Below are 21,431 nucleotides of genomic sequence, written 5' to 3'. Positions count from 1 at the left end.
TAAACATACCAAATTCTGTTTGGTATATTCATTATATATTTCTCCATTCTGAATATAGCAAAGCGAATATACCGCAACAATACTACAAATATACCGAATGCTATATTTAGTATATTGTAACAGTATTGCATTTTAAATATGAAAAATTATATATTTAGTATATTGGGATAGTACTACAATCAAGTTATACCATAGTTATTAAACCACAAAAAATACTAAAAATATACCATAGTATGATATAGTACTACGTGCAAAATATACCAGATTTTCAGACAAAGCAACTCAGCCATACAAATATGTTTCTTTGATAACTTCTACAATTTGTATCCAATTCCAACCATATTTTCAGGAATCATAAACTCGTTAGTTATTATTGTCTGCATTTAGGAATTATCTTCAAAATTTGATTTGAACACTTTAATCTCAGATTAAAGTTAGCAACAATCGAAATGTAAATCGACAAGTTAAAAATTCAACGTTTTTAATGCTTCCATTTGGCTTTAAGCTTACAATCGTATTGCTGCTGTTTGATTGTCGTCGCTGGCTTGAAAGAAGCTTTGTTGCCATCAAAATTGTTAACTGTGTGCTGACATCCGATCTGGGCCAAATAATGCGGCTGTTGCAGCTGCAGATGATAATGAGCTGGTTGTGTTGTTGTTGCTGTGTTGCATGTGGCACTCCAGTTGCGAGCGTAAGACGGTCGCTGTTGCTGTTGCAGTTGCAGTTGCCGCCAATCGCAACCGGTCACAGCTGAAGTTAAAGCTGAGCCTGCAGCAGATGGCAGCAATTCGATTGTTTGTTGTGTCGCCTCATCATCATCATCATCAACATCAACATCGAGGCTGCCGCCGTTCAATGATTGCCAGTAGAGCAAAGCAGTTGCTGTTGCGGACATTTCGCGTACCGAACCGAACCGAACTGCACGGAACGTAATGGAATGGAACACAAAACAGCAGAAACACCGGGGAACGAAACGGAACGAAACTTAAATAAAATATCTGGGATGCCTTTTCACGACTTTCTTCTTATAGAGTTGATTTTTAATGTGTTCCTTCTCTTTCCTTTACATTCAGATGGAACGTAATGGAATGGAACACAAAACAGCAGAAACACCGGGGAACGAAACGTAGCGGAACTTAACTGAAATATCTGGGATGCCTTTTCACGACTTTCTTCTTATAAAGTTGATTTTTAATGTGTTCCTTCTCTTTCCTTTACATTCAGATGGAACGTAATGGAATGGAACACAAAACAGCAGAAACACTGGGAGAACGAAACGGAACGAAACTTAAATAAAATATCTGTCTTATTAACGACTTATTTTCACGGCTTTGTAGAGCTGCTTTTTCCATCTGCTTTAATTCAATTATTGTTTATTTGTGCTGCACTTTCATTGTTCCACATATGTTAAATCTATACCATATATAAATATATATATTTTATATATCTATATCGGGGCGACAACTCGTTGACTACTCGCGCGATCTGCGTCGCGTGAAATTTCAACGCAAACTGCGTCAATTTTTTTTTAGCTTCTGGCCCCAAAGTCGACAAGCGATCATCAGGCAGCCAGCAACAAGTCAGTCGCGAGTCTCGAGGCGCGACGTCTGTTTTATTTATACGTTGCGTTCACGTTCATTTTTATCGCATTTCTCTTCCTCTTCTACGTCTTCTTGTTGTCATTGCATTTCTTCTTCCGCTGCCAAATCGACACAGAGCGAACAACAACAACACCAGACAGCAACCAGCAACCAGGGGTAGAGAAGCACACAGAAGACAGTATATAGATAAATCTCGTTGAGCTTTTGCTCGATGCTTAAAGAAAATTGGCGTGATGCGCAAATATCATCCATTTCAAAGAGCTTTTAGCATCCGTTTCAAATAGCTTTCAGCATCCATTTCAAAAAGCTTTTAGCATCCATTTCAAATAGCTTACAGGTGCTTTAGGCAATATAAAAAGATGGAATTAAAATTCACCCAGCAATAAAAGCTTTACAGCTGTATAACATGAGCTTTGTTAGAGATTAAGCTGTAATTGTTATTTAGCTTTTAAAGCAGATTTGCGTGATTCGCAAATAGCATTCAATTCAAAGAGCATCACTTAACGAAATTTTTCAGGTGTTTTAAGCTATACCAAAAGATCAAATTAAAACGTTTGAAAGCTGTATAAAATGAGTTTTGTAAGAGATTAAGCTCAGTGTAATTTAGCTTTAAAAGGAAATATCCGAGATATATTTTTAAAAGCTTTTTCCAACACTTAACGAAACTTTTTACGTGCTTTAGACAACATAAAAAGGGATCAACTTCACCTTACAGAAAACAGTTTTACAGCTGTATAAAATGAGATTTCCAAGAGTTTTACCTCAAGCGTTATTTAAACACGAAACTTTCAAAATTACAGAGCTTAATAAGAACTTCGCAGTCCAAATTAAATCAACTTCTGAAGCGTTTCGAGTTTAGAAATAAAAATCAATTTCTGTGCAAACAAAAAGCAACTGCTTGCTTTTCTTTTTGCACAGCTGGATTCTGTTGTTCCCACAGCTGTTTTACCAAATTCAATTGGCATTTCCAAATGTTTTCCAAGTCGAAGTAAAAGAATTTCCATGGCTTTCAAGACAAGCGAAATTCCAATAGAGATTGCAATTTAAATAATACCGTTATGATCACAAATGTTAACAGAAGTAAGAAAGTTAGAGTCAAGCATATGCTCATTTGTTTTATTCTCCTCCTCCTGTCACCACAAACCCAAAAGGTGAAGAGAAACAAATGAAATATATCAAGTCCAACCCTTTTTGAGGTGTAGTTCCCTATTTTTACCCCCTTTACAAGGAAGTCCAAAGCGTAAATGAAATGCGAAATTAATTTAATTTTAATTACAGCCACCACAACGATGATGTCGAGCAGAGTGAGCGGGACTAATGAGGAGACTTCTTGCATTCCCACAGACCGCTCATCTAAAAACGAACAAAAAGGCAGATGAATAGTGTTGACAACCAGCAGAGAAGGCAACAAAAAAAAAAGCCAAAAATATCTACATTTCTTAAAAATAGTAATTTGAAATAGCTCTTAGTTTTTAATACAAAATTATTATATTTTTGTACATCAATTGTACAGTACTCGTATTTCTTCATTAAGCAAATTGCTTAAAATTTGACCAACCTTCACGGAACTTAAGTACTTTCCTATTCTACCAATTTGTGTAAGATACTTATTTGGAACGTCGTACTCAGCTCGATGCAAGTTGGTCAAATATTTTTTAATGCAGTGCTTAAATTGGCATCTTCCAACCAAGAGCATCGCCAATTTTTATACCCGCTACCCATAGGGTAGAAGGGTATTATAACTTTGTGCCGGCAGGAAATGTATGTAACAGGTAGAAGGAGTCATATTCGACCACATAAAGTATATATATTCTTGATCAGCGTCAACAGCCGAGACGACATAGCCATGTCCGTCTGTCCGTCCGTCCGTATGAAACACTGGATCTCAGAGACTATAAGAGATATAGCTATAATTTGTTTTCGACAGCATTTGTTATGTTTGCACGCAGATCAAGTTTGTTTCAAATTTTTGCCACGCCCACTTCCGCCCCCGCAAATCAAAAAAATCGAATAACAAGCGTAATTTTAAAGCTAGAGTTACGAATTTTGGTATATATAATAATAACTATAGTAGTTATGATTCCTGAAAATTTGGTTGCGATCAGATAAAAATTGTGGAACTTATTAAAGAAATACTTTTGTATGGGAAAAAACGCCTACTTACTAGGGGTCTTAGTTGCTTTGGCCAACAATCTGGCACATTGTGCCGTCTATGGTATATTTTGAATGGCGTACTATATAGATATACCAGTATAGTATTTTTTTTTAGTATTTTCGGTATATTTTGAAAATGATACCGCAATATTTTGCCTTTATTAAAAGTGGGTAGCGGGTATCTCACAGTCGAGCACACTCGACTGTAACTTTCTTACTTGTTTTGTTAATACATTTGAGTCAGTTTTTTCGCAAACGATCACCACAAAAATCAGTTAATTTGAATATAGAGATGGTAGCATTGCGATCCCGAAACGTTGTTAGGAAAATCCCAAATACTACAAAGGGTAAATAGTATTTTAGTATTAAAAATACACAATTCGTGTTACAAATTATTTAAAATAGCTAATTATTTTTGTGAAATAGCCAATAATAAAAGTCTCCTGCTAAATTGAGAGCCGAATCTGGTTAGAAAATAGCTATATTGGCAACACTGCAGATGAACGGAAGGGAGAAGCAAGTGGGGCGACGCATTGCCTCAGTTACAGTTATTATTGCAAATTTGGAAGACTCCCTCTTTCCCTTGTCCTCTTCCTCTTCTTCTCTCTCTCTCACTCTCCGAGGGAAGTGTGTGTGGTTTATTTTTAGGCAAAGCTCTGGTCTGCGATCGGTTTTGTTGGCTTCTTCATTTCGGAAACTTAACGAGGGTTGATCAAGTACTTTAGGGGAAATTTGGCATTTCGAAATGTTGTAACAACTTTCCAAATTTATTGATAAATTTCTAACTTTGCTTAGCTTTGCTATGATTCAAAATTTCTTTCTAGTTCCTTGGGGTTTATCTTTAGGCAAAGCTCTGGTCTGCTTTGTAAATTTATTGATAAATTTCTAACTTTGCTATGATTGAAATTCTTTTGAGTTCCTTGTGGCGTCTATCGAGCGACCTCCGCCTGAGCCCAAAAATAGTTGCGACGACATTTTCACAGCGCAGCAAAAATGCGCCGCAAGGAAGGATGAAGAGTGTGTGTGTGTGTGTGTGCAATATTGCGATGCTCAATGCGAATGTGGGAAACTAAAGAATGTTATCACTAAAACTGGATTACTAGCGACACTTGTCACCACACATCCGGCGCACTTTCCCCTTCCCCCCCCACTCTGTCGGTCATATTGCAAGTAAGTGACTCACATGAATGACCCATGAATGATTGCAATTGTTGTCGCCGCACAGTTCAGAATTTACAATCACTTGACAAATTGCCGGGCAGACGGCGCCCCCGAGCGACCTCTCTCTCTCTTGTCTTTTCTTCCCTCCTCCATGTGATATCGTCGCATTCGTGGAAAAAATTCACTAGATTATCATCATCATCATCAACAACAACCACTATAACGGAAAAGCGTCATATTGACGGTTTAGTCACGACAGGAAAACCAAACAAAATCGCAAAAGGTGCGAAAAACGATAACAGCGGCGAGTGAGATAGCAACAGGTGCAGTCAAGCAACAACTGAGTGCTACGTAACTCAAAGTTGGCACAAATTGTAGCAGAATAATGCATTTACAAAACTATACTAATCACAATAAATATTGTTTTTTTTTTTAGAATGCAGTAAAAAAACTTGTTAATGCCTTTTTTCCAAGTTTCTTCTTCGCTACATTCAGCTTTTTAGCAAAGCATTCCCCCATTATCAATTCCAATAAGAAAAATAATGCTGACTGCTATGAAACAACAAGCTGAAGCCAAACGAAGAGCTGAATGCTATGAAAGCACAGCACTTGTTTGTGTTTATGTTGTGAAAGAACTTTCTGCTGTCATAAGGATTTCAATGTACCTAAAAAAAGCTGAATGCTATAAAAATCATTTATTAACTTCGGGATTTTAGTTGTTTTAGTGAGCGAATGAAATTCCTGCTTTCTCAATGATCCTAATAAGAAGCAATGTACCAAAGAAAAAGCTGAATGCTATGAAGGTATTCTCTACATATCGTTAATCGATTACTTACATTTCTGTTTGTTCTTATCCATAACGGCGCCGCTATTCGTATCCTCCAATCTATACATGTGGCTGCTGTTGTTGTTGCTGGTTTAATGTTTATAATGATGAATTGCAGAATGTAGTATACCTAATGATAGGTACATACATACACTTATATATCCAGTTAATCCAGATATAGCTCTATATTTCTATATTTATTGCGTTTTATTTGATCATAAATGGTAAATGTGTTTAGTTTTTATTTTCTTTTCTTTTTTTTTTTGTTGATTTGGTAATGAAATTACAAATTAAATTAACGTTGTTGCAGCAGTTAATCGGGGTTTTTTTTCTTGTCGTTGTTAATTTGGTAACTGATTTTGTTTTGTTTGTTTGTTCGCGTATGTAATTTATATATATATAGATGTATATATATTATATTTTTTGGATTTCTCTTCGATTTCTCAAATACTTTTTTACTTATCCGCTTTTCGCATTTATGTATGTGTATATTGTATGTATTTTATCCTTCCTCGATCTCGCTTTTTTGTTTTGTTTTTGTTTAAAGTAATGAACACACTTTTTAAGTCTTTTGTTGGATTTTTGCTTTGAATGTTGTGTATGTCTATGTTATGTTGCTGTTATGTTACTGTTACTGTTATGTTATTGGTGTTGCTGCTGTTGTTGTTGTTGTTGTTACATTCCTGCTGCCGCTGTTATTGTTATTATTCTTCATATGTGAATAAATTTCGGTGCAATTTTTATGACAATGATGACGTTGCGCATTTCATTTCATTTCACTTCGTTTATTTACACACACACTCGCGCACTCTGCTTTACAATAATATCTGTTTCATTGCAAGAACAATGCAAATCCATTACACACACACACACATGTGCGTATATCCGTGTGCGTGCTTGTGTGTGTGTGTGCGCGCGGGCGCCCAAAACGAAAACAAAAACAAACACAACACTTTCTTCTTTTCTCGCTCTCGCTCGCGGACGCTCTTGTTCTCTCTCTCACTGGCACACACACACTAAGAAATGTGAGCGCCTCTCAGGAGAGGGAAAGAGAGAGAAATTTGATGTTGGCTGGTCAATGCCGCCGCCAGATGCCGAAAAAGCTACTTTATAATTTCCTCTTAAGTTATTGTTGTGGTCGTGAGTTTATTACTGTTGTTGTTGTTGTTGTTGATCTTTTTGCGGTTATTACTTAAATGGTTGTTGTTGTTAGTTTTAATACAAAGTACTGATGTGCACATTTTGCATGGGAACAAACATTTCACGAGAAGCAAAACCAATTTTAACCAAACACACACAAATTACACGCACGATTATTATTATTATGATTATATTATTAGCTTTTGAACACAATTGTTGTTGATGGATTTTCCAGTTGATGGTTGCTTGCTGTTGTTTTGGTTTTTACACTTTTTATTATTTTTTTTTTTTTGTTTTACTTGATTTGTTGTCGTCGTCCAGAGCTGCAAAGAAAAATAGAATAAAGAAAAGCTTAGTTGGGCATTTTATAAACAATACAAACAAAGACACACACACACACACATAGACATATGTATAGTATTCAAAGTGCAATAATTCAATAACATTTTGCGCGGCGCAAAAGAAACCAAATAAAGGAAAAACACGCGCTGCTCACACGCTGCTCTCGCTCGCTGGCCTCCAAGAACTCATACACACACATACACAAACACTTGTTCGCTCTCTTTGTAAACTGAACTCTCTCTCTCAATCTATCTTCGCAAGCACGCGCGCTCTCAGAGCTCGGCAGGTGAACGAACGACACGCGACGCATGTGAGTCGCAGTAAATGTTCGTGACTGTCGCCTGTGTGTGTTTGTATGTGTGTTCTAGCAGCTTGAGCCATGAGCAAGTTTACATACATGTATGTGTGTGTGTATAGCTTGAGCTCCACGCGCACACACACACACACACACGTTCAGTCATTGCAACATACACAGAGAGGGCAAGAGAGAAACAGCAAGAGTGAGGCGGCGTACACAGACTTTGTCTGGCATAGAAAGCCTGACTCAAAGCTCTGTGCTATGTCACAGCTGTTAAGCGCCCTCTGTGTTGTTACCAAGCAAAGAAAGTTTTTAGTATTATTTTTTATTATAATTAGATGTGTGTTTGCTGTGTGCGCACAAATGTTTTAATGAGTTGAACAGTCAATTCACTTGGCCTGGCACCCCTGACACATACAGGCTCACATACATACAAACAGTCTCGCAAGTGAGCGGCAAATACGTTTTGCTGTTGCTGTTGTTGTGGTGAAAGTGGTCGCAGTTAAAAGCTGTGTTGCCGTTGCCTTTGTTGTTGTTATTCTGACATACTATTTTGGCATTTGTTTTCGCTTTGCCGTTGCCATGCAAATGCGCGCCAGCGTTGCCACACTGTTGCAATTCTGCAGAAAAGCATATTACTCACTCACACACACACACACATTACATTGCAATCTTTAAAAAAAAATAAGAAACAAACAAACAAACCAGTTCTCCATCCCATGAATGATTCTTTCAGTTTCTGATTCACACGGTGCAAAAAAAAATACAAGGAGGGGAAAAAAACATTTGGCGGATGCGTCACGGCGACGCGACGACATTCAAATGGCATCTGATAATCATCATCGACAACACTGGCCAACATGCAACACACTATTCGAGTGATCCATCAAAATCACAGCCAGTTAAACACTAACTTGCTTTGTGCGTATGCTCGTCGTCGTCGTCGTGTTTGCTGCTTATCAATTGCACGAGTTCTGCTTGTGACCGATCGATAGATCGAGTCCAGTCCAGTTGTGACGTCACAACATTTACTCTACTGTCGCAGCAATCAGCTTGTGTTTGCATGTATAATTCAAACATAAATCAGCAGCAGAGAGCTTTGAGTCTGTGTGCGTATTTTTAGTCAGGGCAGCAACAACTTTTGCATGCATCATAATTTATTTTTGGTCGGCGCGATTCAAAATTCAACAGCGCCCCCCACGCACAGAATCCCACACAACGACAACGACAACAACGACGCCAATTAAATTTCACGCGCAGCTGGCAACTCTGCTTCTTTTTTTTTTCTTTTTTTTTGTGGGTGGCCGTTGCTCCTTTCCCCCCTCGCTATCCTAAATGTACCATTGAACCACCATCTCCTGCTATTCGAGTGCATTAGTCGAGAGAAAAGAAAAGAAAACAGAAAACTTAACGATCCAGCACCGTTTGACGTCAGCGCAGAGTGAGCGAGCGCGTGCTCTTCTGCTTTCGCTTTACTCTCCTACTCTTTTGCTCTCCTCCGCTCTCTTTGGCTGTCCAAGCCACCCACCACCAGCAACAACAACAACAATAACAACGCACGCATGCTCTAGTCAAAGCAGACGAAGAAGAAGCGCGCGTTATGCGTGACCCAAATAGTTGTTACTTAGCTCTTCTTTCTTATTGCTCATATATTATAGAATTTGGGCTATTTTATACTTTTCTTTATTGAATCAATTCAAATTAAATTCATCAAATATTCGCACACACACAAACACACACACATAGGCAAGCAAGTCTTTTGCGCAACATGTGGGCGACAACAACAAAACTACATTTTGGTTATTGAATATTATACGAGCTGCTGCTGCTGCTGCTGCTTTCTCACTCTTTCCCACTCGCGCTCTCCCTTCCTGTGTACGTGTGCATGCGTGCGAGTGTCTGTGCTGTCTGTGTGTTAGTGTGTTCCCATTTCTTTTTGTATTTTTGGTACTAAAAATACTTTGTAGGCGTTTTCGGTGCGCGCTGTTTGCGCTGATTAGCCACAAAATAAAAAACGACAGCAACTACAGCAACAACAACATTAAACGGTTTTTTTTTGCGCTTTTGAAAGCATTTTCTTTTACTTTTTTAATGGCCTGGGATTGCACAAGTGGCGAGTAAGCGAAGGGCCAAGACCGGGGGGAGGGAGGAAGTGAGGCGGGCAAAGTAAGTGAGAGCAGATGCTTTCTATTGTTGTTGTCTCTGTCTTGCGCTTAAGTGCGTAACGGAATGCCCGCTGGCAACAAAACAAATACAAATACAGACACACCGACAGACAGTCACACATACAGCAACAGAATTTACATTCTCGCTTCGTTTATTATACACTCACATACATTCTCTTATTTTTGTTGTTGTCGTTGTTGTTGTTTGGTTCAAAGTTCAATGACCGATTTCGCCGCAACGAATTCGGCGGCGCAGTCGCCAAACGACAAAGCGAAAAAGAGTCGCGCAAGCTTTGTTTGCGCTTTTGTTGTCGTCGTCGTCGTCGCCGCTGTTTGCTGCTGCTGTTGCTTGCAAAACACACACAAGGTCAGCGCAATAAAAAAAAAAAAAAATCATACACACACACAGAAAGTCGCTGTCGCTTTTGCGCCCCGAAGCGCAATAGCACAAAAATATAATAAGCATTAATTAAAGCGACAGAAAACAGAAGGAGAGGAAGCAGCAACAACAGCAAACACACATCAAATGAAAACAGCAACTGGCCCTGTAATCGCTAATCGATAACTGGTGTTTATCGAAACATTCGCACTAACAAAAACAAAGCTTTGCCGCCGCCATATTGCAGCCAGAATTCTCATTACACATGCATATGCGTGCGTGTGACGTTCTGCATGTATGTATGTGTGTGCGTGAGTTCATCAATGACGACGGCGACGCTTGGCTTTGACACTGGCATTGAAATTGCTAGTCGGCTGCGTTGAGTGATCATGCAAACAATAATAACAACAACAACAACAGTGACGACGACGTCGACGTCAACGGCAAGTGCAGTTCGTAGAATAAATTCCAATTAGATATTTCCGACTCGCGACTCTCCAATTCCAATTGCGACTTTGCAAGAACGTTGTTTATATTATTGTTATTATTTCGGTTTATTCTATACACACACATTCACATGCAATCGTCTGCGCTCTCACATGTGTTCTCTCCCTCTCTCCCTTTCTCTCTCTCACACTCTTCAGCTATCAGTTGCTCTGGTTCGCTTGCTTGCGCTGATTAGAATAATAGCACAACAAAAGAAATGACGTTTCTTTATTTTCGGAATACTTTCACCTCCTCTTCATTATCGTCGTCGACGTCGTCTTCGTCCCACGACAATGACGCGACACTTTTGCGCACACATCGCGCATATCTTTGTGTATTTGTTGTGGCGCTTTTAAAGCGCAGTTCCAGTCAGCGCCACCCACCGACAATGACAGCAACTGCGACGTCGACTGCGACGCCAGCAGCGACAGCGGCAGCACGTGTAAAGTGTCTGTCAACTTTGTTTTGAATGCATTTCGTGTGATCAAATAACCCTTAGCCAACGTCCCCTTCCCCTCCCCCATCGTCTCCTCTCTGTCCCACCCACCAAGAGACTCGACTCACGTGTCTGCGTTGCGTTTCTTGGTATTGTTGTTGTTATTTCGATTTGGCAGCGTCGTCATCGCGTTCAGTTGCTGCGCAATAAAAATCAAAAGGCCCCAATACACAATTTTGTACACATTTAAAACGCATTTAACTAATCTGCGCTTTTAAGTGGCCCTGCAATGAGCTTCGTCGCACAGGTGCAAATGCAATACTTCTCTCTCTCTCCCTCACACGTATTTAAGCGTATTCATTCATCTCATTTGCATTTAACAGTGGCTACTTAACAGCGTAAAGTCCTGTTAATTGCAGTGCACAAGAACAGAAGCCAAAGCAAGCATCATCGATAACATGGAGCAAGTTAGTATTTATTTAGTAACAGTTATCGATAACATTGCGTACGCTGAATGGTATTTAATTAGTTCTCGATGACATGGGGTAAACTAAAAAGTATTTCTTTACGCAAACTTTTATCACCAAATTATAAATGAGCGATTAAAATCTTCAAAAAAATTAAAAAGAATGATCTTAAAGAATCAGTAATGCAATTTGCATAGCTTCGCACCCATTTTCATTATAAATTTTTCTGTTTCGGTTTCACCTCGATAAAATATCGCGTGACTGAAATAATATACCCAAATTCGATATTTCTAAGTAGAAAACCAAAAATTTTTATACGCGCTACCCATAGGGTAGAAGGGTATTATAACTTTGTGCCGGCAGGAAATGTATGTAACAGGTAGAAGGAGGCATCTCCGACCCTATAAAGTATATATATTATTGATCAGCGTCAACAGCCGAGACGATCTAGCCATGTCCGTCTGTGTGTCTGTCCGTATGAAACACTGGATCTCAGAGACTATAAGAGATAGAGCTATAATTTTTTTTCGACAGCATTTGTTATGTTTGCACGCAGATCAAGTTTGTTTCAAATTTTTACCACGCCCACTTCCGCCCCCGCAAATCAAAAAAATCGAATAACAAGCGTAATTTTTAAGCTAGAGTTACGAATTTTGGAACATACTATAATTACTATAGTATTTATTTGGTTGCGATCAGATAAAAATTGTGGAAGTTATTAAGGAAATACTTTTGTATGGGCAAAAACGCCTACTTACTAGGGGTCTGAGTTGCTTTGGCCGACAATCCGGCACATTGTGCCGTATATGGTATATTTTGAATGGTGTACTATATCGATATACCAAATATACCATTTGGTATATTTTTAGTATTTTTGCAGTATATTCGGTATATTTTGAAAATGATACCGCAATATTTTGCCTATATTAAAACTGGGTAGCGGGTATCTCACAGTCGAGCACACTCGACTGTAGCTTTCTTACTTGTTTTTGTTTTGTTTTTACATGAGGCAAATGTGACATTTGAACTGAATGAAAGAAAGAAACGAAGCATAAAAATGTCTACACAATTTTTATTTTATTTTAAAATAGAAATATTTTAAATTTATATATAAAAAATGGATAACAAATTTAAAATTAAGAATTATGAACAATCTTTGAAATCTCAATTCATTCTTTCTTCTAATAAATACTCAACACTAAATAATGTTGGAAACCACAAATTCTTAAATAAAAATGGTAATATTTCTACTTTACCCCAATATTTAAGTTTTAATAGCAAGACTTTAATATTGATTTGACATATGTAAGGTACAAAAAGTAATAGATATAAATGTTTGTTTTCGCCCTGAATAAACTATTTCCTTTCGAGACGCTGGGAAATCAATTTCAAAACGATTTGAGATCATTTGAATATGAATTGGATTTATTGGATTGTTCTATTCCTGTTGTTGCCACAAGCGCACTTTGAGGAACAGCTGTCCGACGAGGAAGCAACTGATGAGGAAGTCGACGACGACGTCTCAGTCTCAATCTCAACGACAACACAATGCAACTTGGAAAGGTCCACAGACATGGACATGGACTTGGTTGTTGCAAAGATGGCAGCAAAGGCGGCACAGGAGGCCACAGCAGCCAACGATGAGCAATCGCATGCCGCTGCCTTGGCCTCAAAGCAGGTGAAAATGCAGTTGGCTGAGAAGGCGAAGCAAGCCTCCAAGTCCGTGCAAGCGGTTCTCACCTGTAAGCGAGCCTTTGTCAACGCCTTGCACGATGAGCTGCGTTCGGCGGAAGCATTTAGCTCCCAAGTGCGCACTTCACTGCAGCACACCGAGTGCCACAGACAGAAGGTCGAGCATGGCATCAAGGCATCGAGTGAGCACATCAAGCGACTCGCTCACTTGAGGGAGTCGCTCAATCGCAACATTTGTGGCGGCATCGGCAACTTGGGCAAGTTGCTGCAAGCTGGCTGCAATGAGAAGCGTCAAATGCTTGCGACCGCCAAGCGACGCAACAATCGCCTCCAATCCCAAATCGATAACATGCGTCGCGGCTGCGATCAGATCAAGGCAGCGGCCTATCAAGCGGCTCGTGCTGCTGTCGAGGCCAGGCAGAAAGCCGAGTCAGCAGCTGAACGGAGTTGTCAACAAAATAATGGCATACAAATCCAGCACCGATTCGATTAAGTGAAGAAGAAAGCTTCCATGTGCTTTTGAGCTTTTGCAAGTTCATTGTTAATATTTTAAAAATTTGTGAAACTGATTTATATTGAAATTTGTGTTAATTAAGCAACATTGAGTAAGCTCTCCAATAATCTTATTAAAGAATTGTATTTACTCAATTTCAAAGCTTCAAAATGTGGTTTTTCAGCGAAAATTTATTGTTGATATACTGAAAACTGGGAAATTTATATTGAAATTTGTGTTAAATAAGAAGAAACGTTGGGTAAACTCTCCAAATCTTATTTCAGCACCAAAAAGCTGAATCTTTAATTTCAGGATTCGATTAATTGAATACTTTCAAAGCTTCAATGTGCTTATGAGCGAAAGTTCATAGATAATATGTTGACTTTTGTGTTTAATAAGAAACATTGAGTAAAATCTCCGATAATCTGAATTATCCACCCAAAAATTGAATTTCTTAATCAGTTCAGAAGATCCAAGTTGGATCATCCAACTGCTCGACTAACCCCAACAACCTCGATACTTGAATATAATTTTAATTCTTTTTTTTACTCGCTAAAAGAATTCCCTCTTGGAATTAGCAATATTCAAAAACTTGCTACATAACATATAATGTTAATTAAGTATACTATTTTTAATCTGTTTTTTTCTTCGTTCGAATTAAGATTAAACTTTCTGCCACAAAAGCATCTTTCTAGTCGTATTTGTATTAATGCAAACATTTAAAATTGATGCGATCAATGTCAGTAGATTAATATCTTTTACGCTCTCTCTCTCTCTTTCTCTTGTTTGAAATTTGTATTGGAAATGTGGAACTGTTGTTGCACCTGTTTGTGGTGAATGCTTTTAGCGTTTACTCTACATTATTTTTTTTTTTTTTGCTACGACTCTTTCTTATGCATCTTAGTTGCGTTTGTTTGTTTTTCGTGTTGTTTATGTGGAAAAGTATCGTTTTGCATTATTCCGCTAAAATGCGTGAGCGTATTTCCAGTGAAAAATTGTCAGTCAAACAGGCAGGCAGGCAGAAGCAATAACAAATAACAACTAACGACATAAACAAACCGAAAATGCAAGGGCAAATAAAACGCAAGAGGAAGGAGTAAAAGTCACGAAGCACGAAGCACGAGTCACGAGACAAACACCATGAGTGCAAGGGCAGAAGCAGAAGAAGAAGCAGAGGCAATGACCCAACGCAACTGAACAAACGCATCTCGCATCGCAACATTTGTTCAATGTGACCAATTGCCAAACAGCTGCTGCTGCTGGCGCCCTCTACTGTCCAGCTGTTGACGACCATGCGGACTGCACATTGACTGCAGTTGGCTGAAGCAGAAGTCCGAGGACTTAACGGGGAGAGCGAGAGAACGAGAGGTGGCTATTCTGCTGCTGTTGCTGCCGCTGCCGCCGGCAACGTTGTTGAAAACTTTTGCTTTGAGCTCGCGAGCAATGCGAGAGAGAGCAAAATATTATTGCGCGCACACTTGTACCTTGCGCGCGCTCGCTCACTCTCTCTCCCTCTCTCAGAAAACGAATCCCTTGTGTCTGCTGCTGTTGTTGTTGTTCTTGGTGAACAACACACAAACTGTAATTAAAATGCAGTCTGCAAAATACTGAGCACACGAGAGAGAAACAACGCACGCTCTTTGCTCTCTTATCATGGGCAAACATATGTCTGGCTGGCTCTCTTTGTTTATGTGTGTGTTTCTCAATTAAACAATTTAGTTATAATTTCAATTAGCATTTATGCATGCGTGCAAAAACAACAACAAGAGTAACGACAAATAGAAATAAAAGCAGCGTCGTTAACTTACTCTTTGTGCAGACAACACGTCGTCGACGTCGTCGCTGGCAAAGGGAGAGTGAGTGAGAGAGCAGAATGAGAGCGCCAGCCTGCCTGGCTGTGTTGTAGTTGTAGCTGTACACGGCCGTCTACCTATACTTCTATATATATGTACATATGTATGTGTATATTTTTATATTCATGTGTATGTTTTGCTGTTTCAACTTCAATGACGCGCTGCTCGTTCGTCAGCCGCTGCAGCAGCGCTGCTGCCCCCTCTCTCTATTCGTTCGCTCGTTCGTTCTGATGGCGTCAATGGCTTTTTTATTTAATTCTTGTTTGCCTTTTGCCAGCATTGTGTGTGCGTGTGTCTGTGTTTGTGTGTGTGTTTCTGATGCGCTGTTACCTGGCGTGCACACACACACACACACATGCATGCAAACAGACGCTCACTCATTTACAGACCGCAAGCAAAAACCACATGCCTTCGTTCCAATCAGAAACAGAAAAAAGAATTGCACACACACACACACACACATAGGTACACGCAGAGAGGTAGAGAGAGCGAGAGAAAAATGCCGGCAACAAATCCAATATGTTTGTGGACCAATACATAAAGCAAGCAGCAGCAGCAGTGATGGTGACAGCGCTGCCACCGTATGCGCGCAAAATGTAACACAGTGGCAACGCCGGCAGCGACGTTGCGTTGACGCCAGCAGCAGAGCGGCATCGCCAATTCAACATAACCAAACAAATTTGATGCTGCTGATGAGACGCAACACACACACAAACATACATACATGTATTAATAAAAGGCAGCACTTACATTTTGACTGATGATTGTTGTCGTTGTTGTTGTCAATGCTGTTTATGCTTTTGCTGTTGTTGTTGCAGCTGCTCTTTATTTGCAATTAACGTTGTTGTTGCTGTTGAATTATTATTGTTGTTGTTGCTGTGGGTAATATTAAAAACATGTTTCACTTGGAAGCAAACGGCGATGCTGCTGCTGCGCTGCTTCTCCTTCTGCTTACCAACACACGCACACACATGCAGGCATATGTATGTTTGTATGTGTGTGTGTGTATACACTTGGATTTTGTTTTTGTTGCTTTTCACGCTGAAAACGTTTTTAAAATGTACATATATAAATTCATACAAAAGCAGCAAGAGAGAGCGGGCGAGACATTAAAACATATTCAACAATAAACTTTAGCACATACAAAAAGAAAAAAAAAAACAGAAAAAAAATGCTGTCGCACGCATACACAGACAGCGAAGGCGACAGCAGCAGCAGCGACGACGCTGCGGCTTTCAAAAGAGCGCGTCGCAACAGCGGAGGAGGCGCAAAGCAAAAGGAAAAAGAAATGCTCACAGACAATTCCATTATTGTTATTTTTCGATTGCTTTTCCGATAACTAAATGCACTTTTTTGTGAACAGCAAACTTTAGTTTTAGTTAAAAAAAAAAAACATAGAAGAGGAGAAAATACCGCAACACAATAACAAAAAATAATGCACACACACACAAACGCGACGGCAGCCGATAACGAGAACGGGCCGACGACGACGTCGTCTATAATATTTTCACCAACCTTTTTACTGCTGCTGCTGCAGCGTTTGTTGGAACCATGCGCAAGAAAAAACGACGGGCAACAAAAAAAAAATGAAAAAAAACACAGTAGGCAGCAAAGAGCGTTTTGTTAGTAGTTAAAGCAAGCTACATATGATGTACATTCTGTTTGTACTGCTTGCTTGTGTTGTTGCTGTTGTATTGTATTGTATAGCTTTCATATTTTGATATTTGTTGCCACCACACACATAATAATAATAATAAATAACGGGCGACGAGAGAAACCACGAAAAATCAACGACGACGACGGGACGACGACGAAAAACGCGCGCGCTCAACTCACGTCTGAACGGACCAAAGAGCAAAACGAAAATGAAGAGAAATACAAAATACCAAAATACCAGCAACGTGCAAAATACACATAAAATACTGCAAGCGAAGCAGTGCTGATAAGTGCTACAACACGCACTCACTCAATCGTGGGAAGTGTTGGAAACTGTTCGTTTGCTTGCATACACACACCCACACACATTATTGGAGACAGACATGCTGTAAATGCATTTTTATTACGAGTTTCATATACTTGTTTTGGTTTTGTATTATTTATTCGTTTATTAGAGGTCACCACTAACAAACCTACATAATTTTGTCAATTCAAATTTGCTTTATTAAGCGCTACTTAAGAGCTTGGCTTAAGATTTTTAACGCCAGTCTGCCTGCTGCTTCTTTCCACATATGTACATATATATATAGATATATGCTTTGCATCTTCTATGCGTTATTTAAAAATCACAAGCTGTCTGACAACACTGAGCACACCCGACAACGAACCTCCCGTTTGTAGATAAACAATTGCGTTATCGTGAAGTGCTAATTGAAATAAACATTATTTTAGTTTCCGAGCGTTTGCGTTTTGAAACAAATTCGAGTTTTTTATTTATTACTCCAGCCAGAGAGCAGGGCTGGCAATTGCCAATATTTGTTTACCAGTACTGGGTGGCAGTGTGACCACAAGTGCAGTTTCTGAAATATACCAAGTATAACACTTGCGTAACACTTGGCTGGTTACACTTTTTGTTTGGGTCGGGCGCCGCTTTTTGAAAATGCTAGCAATTAATAATGCCAATGATGCTTATATATAATAATTTTTTTTAGTGACTGATTTGATAATTTATTTGTATGAGTCGTCGAGTAAATGAAAAATGTGGTAAGCAATATATTAATTTAAATACGAAAAACGAGAGTCCTTGTTTTTTTCTACGAATAGAGGTGAAATGAAGATTGGTAAGTGACAGCAGTACGATGTTGAAAACATACCAAAAGATACTGCATCTTTTAATATTTGTTAGTGGTCACACTGACTGGGTGGGTGTCAACTATCGATGCAGCTGCACAATCGAATGAAACGGATGAATTATCAAATATGCACGACAAAAGTAGATAATGAATATGCATTAAATAAATACAATAGTGAATTATTGTTTATGGAAGTTACAAGTTTAATTTAGAAAATTATTGAATTACCGGCTGCAACTTATGGGCGAATGCAGAGAGTGGAGGCAGTTCGATAGGCAATCACCAATTGTAATGCTATCGATAATGATAACGATGGTGCAACAAACAAACAAAGACAATTGTGTGTATTTAAACCGGTTAATTGGCTGCCCCAATCGGTTTCGATAACAGTCACCTACGTGTACTTTAGATAATTGAAGCCTTAATTGAAGCTGATGAAAGAGATCGCCTTGTGCGTAACTCAATCATTCGCATAGTGAACAAAGTACGCACAAGAACAGTAACAAGATGTCAACGCCCCAGCAGCAATTGGACTTCATTGAGCGCCATCTCGTCTACGATATCTCCAAATACTTTGGCAAGGATACCACTTTGATCGCCCATCGCGTTCAATGCTCCACCGGTCTCGATGGCTTCATGTCAGCGGTTTACACCGTCGAACTCGATCTGCAGATCGACGACAGTCGCGTGAAGCAAGAGCTTGTCCTTGTCAAGTTCATGAAGGGTGAAAAGACGTTCCGTGAGTCGAGCAAGGCGTACGTTCAGTTCGCCAACGAGATCTTCCTCTATGCCGAGATCCTGCCCGCCTACGAGCAACTGTTGCGCAGCAGCCATCTCAACACAACGCTGGTGGAGGAGTTTGTGCCGCGCAATTATCGCGCCCAGTTTGGCATCATTGAGGGTGAGTCGCCAGAAATTACATCATACATTTCATCATCCATCTTTTTTTACTTCTCTTGCAGGCTTGAGCGAGGAGCGTGAGGCTGTGTTGGCATTGCAGCATCTGAAGCCCGCTGGCTATGCACTTGGTCCGCGTCTGACGCTACGCCACGATCAGTTGGACGCCATGTTCGGTGTCCTGGGTCCTTATCATGCGCTCGGCTATGCGATACGCATCCTGCAACCGCAGGTGCATCAACGCCTGCGTGCCGGAGTGGTTGATTTGTCGTTTGTGTCCAAGCCGGACGAAGCGAATCTCTTCGCAGTTCTTTATCGTGCGGCATTTGATCGCTTTTATGGCTTCTACGATCGTTGCCGGGAGGAACTGCTGCAGTCGGACGGGGAGAATGATGTGAAATTCGCCGCAAAGCTGGAACAGCTGCGCTCAAGATACTTTGAGCAGCCAACTGAGATTTTGGAGCACATTCGCACTGATTCTCAGTCGAGCAATTTTAGCACATTCTTGCATGGCGATTTCAATCGCAATAATGTTCTGTTCCGCGAGGATGAAGGCGGCAAGGTTGACAACATCAAGATGATCGATTTCCAGGAGTTGCGCTACAGCACAACGGCCATTGATTTGAGCTTTACGTTGTACATGAATACGCCACCGGAGGAGCGTGAAACGATCTTTCCGCATCTTTTGCGTTTGTATCACAAGAAGATGCACGAAACGCTGGAGTTGGTGTTGCAGCGCAACAAGGATTCGCTTAGCGAGGAGCAGCTTGAGCAGCTGCTCAACGATTACAGGTTGAACGAACTCTCAGAAACATTACCAAATCATCTAATCTACTCTCTCTCTGGTTTTGCAGCTTTGAACACTTTGAAGCGCATTTCAAACGATATGCGTTCTATGGCGTCATGATCTGTTTGCACTTTTTGCCTTGGTTGTTGGGCAACGAGGCCGATTGCGATCGTCTCTCGAAGCTCTTTGAGACGGACATGCATGGGCCGGAGTTCCATCAGCTGTCGATCGATATAGCCGGTGACGAGGCCAATCATCGCATGTTTGCCATGGTGCGTCATGCTTATGAGCAGGGATATCTCGATTGGATTTAATCTTAATCTAAAATCCGACGTGCCAATATTATCAGAGACGTTTGATTACCCCGACTGCCTTCATTCCTATATTTTGTGGAAACTTAGAAACTTGTGATGCATCTAATTACTATTATGAAGAATGGCACAATATTGCAATATATTTTATATACTATTATAATCTAAATGAAATGTAATTTCCTATATATATATATACAATTGTTAAAGTCTATAAAAAGCCGTCAGTAATCTGTGGCAATTTGTAAACAATTATTTAAATTTTGTAGTTTCTTTTTTTGCGCAATTGATAAGCAGCTCGCAGAAGTTTTTTTTGGGTAGCAACAGCGAATTTCAAATACACTTACCATACTTTTTAGATTTATTATTTTACTCCAATTTCATGTATTAAAAAAAGCAAGGCTCAGTATTCATTTAACTTTATTTAAAAAAATAATTTTGTTTTTGAGATGTTTATAATAAAACAAATTTGACTTCTGATATTCTTTTAATAAATATTTGTTTTTTCTTTTTTAAATTATTTTTTTTCTCTTTTTTTATTCTTTTTCTTTTTTTTTATGTTCTTTTCGTTTCCTTAATTTTTTCTTTTCTTTTTTATTTTCTTTCTCTTCCTTTTTTTTTTGTTCTTATCTTATATTCTTTTGTTATGATACCATTGAAATTAAATATTTCTTAGTCTCTCTTTTACATTGATACTTGGAGCTTGACTTGTGTCTTTTATGACACAAATTTAATAAAATTCATTATTTTATTCTTGGTTTTGTTTTCTATTAATACTTGAGTTTAACTTAAAGATTTTTTTATTTATTTGCTATATAAAATCTAGTATTAAATACTACAACAATTATGTTGTTGTTTAATTTATAGAAAAACATTTATTTATTTCAAGCTATATTTTGGTATAATTTAAATACGCTTAATATCTTATAATACCTTACATCAGTAAGATCAGCCAGAGCGAACAAGTTAATTAATTTGATTCATTCGATTTAAGCTCGAAGGAAGCAATTATTGCAAGTACTTGCCGCATCATCAAAGTGCGACGTTGCCAAATTTCACGTGCGCCAAGCGAAATCACGACAGGGTTATGCCCGCTTACGTCAGGTAGGGCAAGGGTATTTAGTGTTATCAGCAATGTCAAGCTATAGTTGAGT

General features: G+C 39.2%; 3 protein-coding genes across 6 annotated transcripts in view; 2 read left to right on the top strand and 1 right to left on the bottom strand.

Moving 5' to 3' along the window:
- The window catches only part of LOC117574853 (serine/threonine-protein kinase minibrain), a 30,730-nt gene extending 12,782 nt beyond the window's left edge, over positions 1–17,948 (bottom strand). Inside the window, exons 1-4 of one of the 4 annotated variants that reach the window (XM_052008520.1) lie at positions 17,009–17,355; positions 16,244–16,369; positions 5,895–7,205; positions 5,753–5,829 (exon numbers count right to left, since the gene is read on the bottom strand). In XM_052008520.1, coding sequence (XP_051864480.1) covers positions 5,753–5,810 — 58 coding nt within the window. In that variant the 5' untranslated portion in view covers positions 5,811–5,829; positions 5,895–7,205; positions 16,244–16,369; positions 17,009–17,355. Of the gene's footprint in view, positions 1–510; positions 943–5,752; positions 7,206–16,243; positions 16,370–17,008; positions 17,356–17,817 lie in introns of those variants that run through there. The other 3 variants (XM_034258870.2, XM_052008519.1, XM_052008521.1) reach the window with 3 other exon arrangements.
- Positions 12,613–13,794, top strand: LOC117565539 (uncharacterized). The gene is made up of 2 exons (XM_034244687.2): positions 12,613–12,693; positions 12,827–13,794. Exon 2 carries the CDS (start codon positions 12,870–12,872, stop codon positions 13,638–13,640), a length of 771 nt encoding a protein of 256 aa, XP_034100578.1. The 5' UTR covers positions 12,613–12,693; positions 12,827–12,869; the 3' UTR covers positions 13,641–13,794.
- A 663-nt stretch (positions 17,949–18,611) lies between the features above and the next one.
- On the top strand, positions 18,612–20,532 carry LOC117577528 (uncharacterized). The gene is made up of 3 exons (XM_034262366.2): positions 18,612–19,183; positions 19,245–19,971; positions 20,034–20,532. The coding sequence occupies exons 1-3, from the start codon at positions 18,790–18,792 to the stop codon at positions 20,278–20,280; spliced, it is 1,368 nt and encodes a 455-aa protein (XP_034118257.1). The 5' UTR covers positions 18,612–18,789; the 3' UTR covers positions 20,281–20,532.
- Positions 20,533–21,431: the final 899 nt, after the last annotated feature.

This window comes from Drosophila albomicans, chromosome X (assembly GCF_009650485.2).
Source record: "Drosophila albomicans strain 15112-1751.03 chromosome X, ASM965048v2, whole genome shotgun sequence".
In the NCBI taxonomy this organism is placed as follows: Eukaryota; Metazoa; Arthropoda; class Insecta; order Diptera; family Drosophilidae; genus Drosophila; species Drosophila albomicans.
This window is presented reverse-complemented; position numbering and strand designations above follow the sequence as displayed.